Consider the following 8,430-nt stretch of genomic DNA (forward strand, 5'->3'; position numbering starts at 1 on the left):
CTCCCCGTCCTTGATCCCATTCCGTGATCACAGTGACCTTCAGGGGTAGAGTGTTAGCTAGCGTTCTCTAGCCCTGAGCAAACAGGCGTGGACGGTGGCTGCAAAAATCACCATATGGCCGGGGAGGGGGCTCAAGGGTGGACTCAGAGGCAGCGACCCCAGAGGCCAGTTAGAATGAGCACCTCCGATTCTGTCCTCTGTCCTCAGTCGCGTTCCAGGGAGGGTCCAACTGGTCCTGCTGTAAAGAGCGTGTGCTTGCTGGAAAGACGGGGTGTTTTGGCTCAGAGTCCCACCGTAGTCCATGCAGTGGGGAGATACCACTCCCCCTAAGGAAATCGGGGTGCTGAGCTCTCTACTGGAGTCCAGAGTGTGGGATTTACTCTGCAGCAGGGAGACTACTGGGAGCGATGAGTAGTTGAGGGAAATTGAACATTTCAGTGAGGGGCGCAATCTGGAGTAGTGATGACAGAGGCCAGATGGAGAAGAAGTAAAGGCCCCCAGTATGGACACGTGAAGGGAACTGTCACAGAAGTGAGAGCCACCAAAGCACCAAATGTGACAGATGAATCGCCGAGGATTGTTTAGGGATGGAAGGCCCGGGAAGGAAGCCGCGCTCGCACTTGTGAGGAGCCGGGTGTGACGAGATCCTTGGTAGTTACCGCTGAGCCCCGGGCACCCTTTGCAAAAACAAATGCCCATTCGCTTTTCACTTTGGTGCTGTTCTCCCTCCTATTGGGGCTGAGTCACATGCTCTTCATTTCCGGTTCTCCAGCTCTCTGGCAGCTTCTTCCAAAGTACTTCCCCTCGTGCTGTCCCAGGGCTTTGCCTTACCGTGTGCGTTCCCTGCAGATAAGCTCCGACACACCCCTCGTCTCAGCTCTTTGCTGAATTCCCGGCTCAGGCCTCGCCACAGTCCTGAGCTGAGGCGCTTCATCTCCTCCCACTCAGGTTTTACGCCCCCAGGTCCAGCTCCTAGGTCTCGGGGGACCCCTGTTCTCCCGTTCTTGGTAGGGCACCCACTTCATCCCAGGTGCCCAGGCTACAACACCCCCGCCCACTCACACTCCTTCCCATCCACCCCCGACGGCCCGATTGCCATGCCAGTCCTGCCCCTGCTTTCTTATAAATCCTGCCCCTTCCTGTCCTTCCCACTCCTCCCCCTCACACTCTTTTTTTTTAAGTTTATTTATTTATTTTGAGAGAGAGAGCATGAGAGCATACGTAGGGGAGGGGCAGAGAAAGAGGGAGAGAAAGAGAATCCCAAGCAAGCTCTGTGCTGTCCGTGCAGAGCCTGAGGCAAGGCTCTATCTCACGAACTGGGAGATCACGACCCGAGCCGAAATCGAGGGTCCGAGGCTTAACTGACCGACCGAGCCGCCCAGGCCCCCCTCCACGCCACACTTAATTGGCTCTCCCGCCTCTAGTCTTTCCAACCTTCTGACCCCAATCCACCCTCCTTGTTCTGAATTCACATATGATCACAGCGCGTCCCCCACTGTCATAATCCCACAGGGTTAGGTGAGGTGTCACACACCCATCATGGCGTGAGTCCTGCTTGTCCGTCAGTCTCCTGGTTCCAGCCCCCGACACTCACCTGCCAGTCCTTGTATGTTCCAGGAATATCCCTTTGTGCTCTGAGACCCACCTCACGTGTCAGCTGGGTCAAGCTTCCCCCGACCTCTCCCGTAGGATTCATCTTGTTCTCCACAGGCCTCCCACGTCCTCTGTACTTACTGTTGTTGTCACCCCTGTTTTAATTCTGTCTCTTTCCATGCCCAAGCTACATGGGCAGCAGAGACCATTCTAACTTCACGTGCATCTCCCTTGCCCCTGGCACAATAACGGTTTGAATTATTAAAGATTTTCTGGGATTACTCCATCCCATTTCTGTTCTGCCGGCACTCATTCCTATATTTTATTTTCCTCTTCCTTCAGCTCTTTGATGTTGATGAGGACGGCTTCATCACAGAGGAAGAGTTTTCCACCATTTTGCAGGCCTCCCTTGGGGTGCCCGACCTGGATGTTTCCGGTCTCTTCAAGGAAATAGCCCAGGGGGATTCTGTTTCGTATGGTGAGTGGGCAGCTTGGTTTCTGCTTTAGTTTACCAGGAGCCATCCCTGACTACAGATGGACCCTCGGGCGGGAGGTCCCTCCACTAATTCTATCAACAACAGAAATAACGGTAATAATGATGTTGACAGTAATAATAACAGGGGTAGTGGTGTAAGAGTAGCTAATTACTGAGGGCTTAGATGCTAAAGCATCTTCTAAACATCTTCTAAACATTTTTTAATAAATCTTTATTTATTAGCAGGCCTATTTAATCAGTACTCTTATTTTTTACTTTTTTATTTTTTTTAATGTTTATTTATTATTGAGAGAGACAGAGCATGAGCAGGGGAGGGGCAGAGAGAGAGGGAGACACAGAATCCGAAGCAGGCTCCAGGCTGTGAGCCATCAGCACGGAGCCCGACGCGGGGCTCGAACTCACAGACCGCGAGATCATGACCCGAGCCGAAGTCAGACGTTCAACCCACTGGGCCACCCAGGCACCCCTAATCAGTACTCTTAATTATTATTTGATTGAGATGCATAACATTTAGCTAAGTTACCTAAGGGCATCAGCTAGAGAATGTCAGAGCCAGGATTCAAAAGCCACGACAGTCTGGTTTTAGAGCCTGCCCTCTGCCCTCCCCACCTTACCTGTCATCCGCTGCCCCTCCCGGAAGGGTCTTTTCCCTTCCACCGTCTCCGTGGCTGAGCAAAACTGGGCAAGTCAACTGAAGTGGGTGTAACCACAGTAGAGCGGTGGGGACTGAGGTGCCAACAAGGATAATAGCAGCTAAACCATCTATTGATGCTCACCGTCAGCAGCTTAGCTAAGCTTTCACGCAGGCTTGTTTTCTCCCATCATGTTGATGGCACCGCTGTGAAGCTGGGACTTGCACGGCAGAAGAAGACCCTGTGGCCACACGGCACGTCCATCCATCAGTGACCAAGCTTTCTCCAGATGGCTTGAGTCCACACATCAAAACAAGTCCCCTAGGGCCGAAGGATGGTCCGTCGGTTTCCGCGTTATTTCCCGGTACAGTTGTTGAGAAACAGCTGAGTGGAGAGGCCCGGGTGACTCCTTCCCTGGCTTGGCTCAGCTGTGCCATTCACGTCAGGCTGGCGTACCTCCCCCAGCCTCTCCTGCAGGCTGCAGGGGGATTCCTCTTGAGGGCCTCTTTCCTTATGGTACAGAGAGTTTCAGCTTGTTAACTTTCATGGGATGGGGGAATTAGATCGCAAACTTCTTTTACTCTCTGTTTTTAATTACTATCATTCTGCCTGCCCTTCATTCTAGGTTAGGTAATTAAATGCCTAGGGCACTTACTCTATTGAGTTCAAGGAAGGAAGGAAGGAAGGAAGGAAGGAAGGAAGGAAGGAAGGAAAGAAGGAAGGGAGGGAGGGAGGGAAGGAGGAAAAATGGGAAGTACATACGGAGATAAAATGTATGAGTCATAAACCCCCTGGGTACTCATTCTCTGACCATTTTCCTTTCACAAGTAAGACTGCTTACTGAGCTGCCAAATTCAGAACAACTATTTGGAGTAACTATTTCAGTGGCAGTTATACCAAAAATAATTTGTTAGGTAGTCATAACTTTACCTGTCAATTTTAATAATTTTATCTGCTTTGTTTTTCGGTGTTTAATCTTTTTCTTTTTTAGAATACACACCGTATCTCCCTTTCCCCGATATTATACCAGTTTCCTTTTTTTTGCAAAAATGTTTGGAAGCATTTAAGTATGATTTTATAAAAGAATAGCTATTGAAATGTATCAGAACGTGACCATTTAAATTATTTTCCTTCTCGGTTTTCCATTAGCCAAATTAATGCCCAAATTCCACGGGTTAGCCAGGTCACAGCACTTCTTCTAGAAACGAGTTACTTTTTAATGCCACTGACATCCCCAAAGAGGACAGAGACCTTGACTTTTTGAATAGAGCACAAGTCTTGAAAGATCTTGGTTTCAGTAGATCAACTCTCCTGTTTACTTTCCGTAAAAGTCACTTAAGTCCCCTGTGCCTTCATCACTGAGACAGACTCCTGCAGATGAACCTTTATTTTGGATGTTAAAAAAGAACATTCAAAGAACATGTTAATAGCTTGCCTGATTCAGAAACATGAAGTGGTCTATTAATGCAAAATAATGTTGCTGTTGCAAAGCATGATTTGGGCTCAGTCTGGTAGCTTTCTCATCACTGAGACCTATTTCTTTCTCCAGGAGTTGTTTGTTAGTCTAACGTGCTGTGAAATAGACTCTGGGTTATCAGAGGATTTTTAAAAAAGAAATAGAACTAGAACATGGAGTTAAAAATCCTTTTATTTGGAGAGCTAGCTGATTCAAAGTCTAGGCTCCTTTTGCTGTGTAAACTCAATAAAGTTCTCTCCATCCAAGCAGAAGAGGATAGAGGGGCTTCAGAATTGACGGTGGCATTATACTTCAGAAACATGAGGTTATCGGAGGCTTGACATGCAAACTCTGATGGTTAACTTAGTTAGCCTTCTAAACCTCTACCTCAGTTCGTAAATCCAAGACCCCAAAGATAGAAAGAGGCCCACGACTCAGGGATCTCATGATAGGATGATTATATATTGTACCTTCTACTTGTCTTTATTGATCATAAGTCGGGGCTCAGCTTCTCAAGACTGTGAATTTGTATACCAGAATTAAAGGTTAAAATCGTTTGAAAAGCCAGTAAGAAAAATCATGAGCAATAGCCTTTTTAAGCATTTTTTTATTATAAAAAATAACAGCAATAGAGAAAATTGAATGAAACATAAACATAGAGCATCACAAGCTTTTGTAAAGTGAACACTTATGTTACCAATGTTCAGGTCAAGAAATAGAGCTTTTCGGAGGGCCTGGGTGACTCAGTCAGCTGAGAGTCTGACTCTTATTTTTGGCTCGGGTGACGATCTCACACAGTTCAGGTGCTCAAGCACCACATGGGGCTCTGCGCTGTCAGCTGGGGAATCTCTCTCTCCCTGTCTCTCTGCCCCTCCTCCCTTCTCTCTCTCTCTCTCTCTCAAAATAAATAAACTTAAAAAAAAAAAAAGAAATAGAGCTTTTCAGGAAACCCTTGTGCACCCCTTCCCAGGGACAACCCCTTTCTCTCTCCTAAAGCGGGCATGACGGACCTGACTTTAAAAGTCCAACATGGGGTTTGTTCTCACGAACCATGAGATCATGACCTGAGCCAAAATCACGAGTGAGACGCTCAACGGACTGAGCCACCCACGTGTGCCTAGCTAACCTGACGTTCAAAGGACTCTCTACCTCGCTTTACTTGTTAGCATCTCACCACAAAGTACCATCGTTAAATATCATGTGTTAGCTTTGGCCGAGCTTTTGAACTTCATCTAACGGACTCATACGAATATGCATTCTTGTGTATCTGGCTGTTTTCATTCAACGTTATGGCTTTAAGATCCGACCACATGGCTACAACACAGCTGTTTGTTTGTCCTCTCTGCCGTAGAGCTGCTCTGTTCCATGAAAATGCTACGCATCCCCATGTCTGCTGCCGACAGACTCGGGTCGTTGGCACTGTCACCCGTCATAACTAAGGTCGCTGTGAACAGTCTTATTCATGTCTCCCAGAACACACCATGCACAAATTTCTCTAGGTTATAGACTTCGGAAGAGAATCGACAGGTCACGGCCTATGTACATCCTCGACTCTACTAAATGATGGAAAAACTGTCTTCCAAAGTGGCTGTATGATTCCTAAGAGTCAAGTAACAGGAGTTTGCAATGATCCTATCATTAAGGTCCTATATTAATCGGCATCGTGCCAAAAGAAGATGCGTCTCTATTTACGGGGCTTTTTTTTTTTTTTTCTCTCTTCTAGAGGAATTTAAAAGTTTTGCCCTAAAGCATCCACAATATGCGAAGATATTTACAACCTACTTAGACCTCCAGACGTGCCATGTGTTTTCATTACCAAAAGAAGCCCAGGCAGCTCCCTTGATCGCCAGCAATAAAGTCAGTCCTGAAAATCACGACGAGAGCACCTCAGACAAAAAGGATGATTAAAAGCAAATATTCACAAGGAAAGTCATTTACTTGAAGTTGTAAAGGCATTTATTGATAGCGTTTTCAGTGTGACTTTTGAGTAATGATGATGTTTAAAATGGAAAGCTTTTCTGAAATAAAAATGATAGATTTTTTTATTAAAAGGCTTTTATTCTTATACATATATGAAGTCATATACGTATGAAGGGAATACGTATATTCCCTTTCTTTTATGTTGTGCTGTGCTGGTTGGTTTACTGGTGATAAATACGTTTTTATGGATTTCCCAGCTTAATTTGCATATGCAAATGAATACAATGGTGTCACTTATTTACTGATGAGTGCTAATCAACACTGTAAAAAGTCTTAAAGAGGGTAAACACTTTTTAAACCTACTTCCCTCTAAAGAAATGAGGTAATATTGTTACCTCGAATCCCTTCCCGTTCTGGAAATGAGTGAGAAGTCTAAGGAACATTGTGGAATTTCATGCCTTTAACTTCACAGATGCATTATTTCTATTTCCAATTCAGTTTCTTGGATCACTGAATTTGCTGGATTGGAAGGGAGGGAGAGCTTCGTTAATTCAGTGAGCCTTCTTAAAACTCATATTCTCTCTCTTGCACCTTTATGGAAGATTTCCTTAACCGCCTGCTAAGGAAATTATACCATTTTGCATGACCTACAGTTTAGAACCTTGTTTTAAAGACCCAGGCTACGGCCAAAGGCCAAGTGGGAATTGCCTTATTGCAGGTAACCTTAATTACCTGCTGAGAAAATGAATCATTTGCCACAGGGTCTAGTTTGAGTTGCATAGTTCAGAATGTAGGGCTTGCCCACTAAATGAGTCAGATCTGCCTTCCTTATATAGTATTAGAATTGACATATTTTACAATCCAAGTGGGATGGTAAGTGTCCTCACAAATTTTACAGCTTGTCTGAGATGTCTACAGGGAAAACACAAAGGGTTCCAAAATATCGAAAGTTAGGGAATCTGAAAACCTACTTTATTAGTGTAAAGAATTTAACCCCCATGCGGGAATCTGGCAGTGACATCTTTCCTTTAGGTTAGGCAGCAACTTCCTTCAAGTGCCATTTTGATTGGATGTCATGCATCCTACATATGGTTAATATCGCCTGTGTTTGAAATTTTGAACGAAGACCCAGTTACTATAATGTACAAAAATAGTTGGCTCACTTCTGAATTCTGTCTTTGAATCCAGTCTCTTTGTTTGGGCTGTGTTTCCGAATATATTGGCGATTTACCCCCGAACTCATTTTTTAATGCCATTATTGAAGTTGGAAAGCCTCACGAGAGGTGGGTGATCATTTCAAGCCGGTTTTACACATGAAGCAGTTGGTGCTCTAAGTGAATGAGTACATTCGGAGCATCGCTTCCCGAAATGTTTTATACTTAAGCACGTATGATCGTTTGCTTTTTCATATGCCTTAAAGCTGCTTAGACAAAGTATTGAATGAGCTGGAAAGCATTGCTTAAGTAATTAGAAAAGTATCTGTCCCAAATAGTGTCTGAGTGTGCGATAGAATGCATGTACTACTCAGGTACCACGATCGCTGTTTATCATAGAAAGGCTGCATATTACTCCTATTAGTTACGAAAAAGTAGCATTAAAAATGGAAAGTTTCCTATGAACCTCCTGAAAACGATCCCACTGTTTTCCCATTTTAAGCTAATATTTTGTGCTCCTTAAGTCCACTTCTGCCAATGTAATATCCCTATTTTATTATGTTACTGAATAAATAAACTTGCTACGTAAATTCTTGGCAATTAAAAAGTTCTGGTTTTGCCATTTTGTCTCAAAGGTAATACACTTTTTTAATATCATGGTTTGAATGTGTTTGCATATTTATGAACGTGATTAATCATTCTTGTTTGCCTTTAAGCTTTATGAAATGTCAGGCATGATCTTACTCTAATGAAAAACTCAAATTTTAGCTAAAGGTGCCATAGTTCCTATTCTTAAAGAAGTTGACTTTGGCCAGTGGGGTGTGTATAACCACAGTCACGATCATCAGTATCCCTACAGTCTAGGTTCTTCTTGAAGCCATCATAGCAAAGATTGCCTTCAAAGAGACTTTTCTCCTCTTAGAACTTGAAGTAAGGAATTAAATTTCATTAAATCAGTTAAATGCACTGTGGTTTCCTATAATAGCTTGAAAAAAAAAGTTATTTTTTGAAAGGAGAAATACTAGATCCTAAGACCTAAAAACTACAGGGGCGTCTGGGTGGCTCGGTCGGTTGGTTAAGCATCCAACTCTTGATTTCAGCTCAGGTCACGGTCTCATGGTTTCATGAGTTTGAGTCGCACATTGGGTTCCTCACTGGAGCCTGCTTGGGATTCTCTCT

The 8,430-nt window shown here is 44.4% G+C and overlaps 1 protein-coding gene across 2 annotated transcripts in view; it reads left to right on the forward strand.

Moving 5' to 3' along the window:
• Positions 1–7,841, forward strand: part of LPCAT2 (lysophosphatidylcholine acyltransferase 2) — a 69,572-nt gene extending 61,731 nt beyond the window's left edge. For both annotated transcript variants that reach the window (XM_019455913.2, XM_019455914.2), the window contains 2 exons: positions 1,936–2,071; positions 5,901–7,841. In XM_019455913.2, coding sequence (XP_019311458.1) covers positions 1,936–2,071; positions 5,901–6,085 — 321 coding nt within the window. In that variant the 3' untranslated portion in view covers positions 6,086–7,841. The remainder of the gene's footprint in view (positions 1–1,935; positions 2,072–5,900) is intronic.
• Positions 7,842–8,430: the final 589 nt, after the last annotated feature.

This window comes from Panthera pardus, unplaced genomic scaffold, assembly GCF_024362965.1.
Source record: "Panthera pardus isolate Hobbes unplaced genomic scaffold, ASM2436296v1 HiC_scaffold_18, whole genome shotgun sequence".
Taxonomy (NCBI): Eukaryota; Metazoa; Chordata; class Mammalia; order Carnivora; family Felidae; genus Panthera; species Panthera pardus.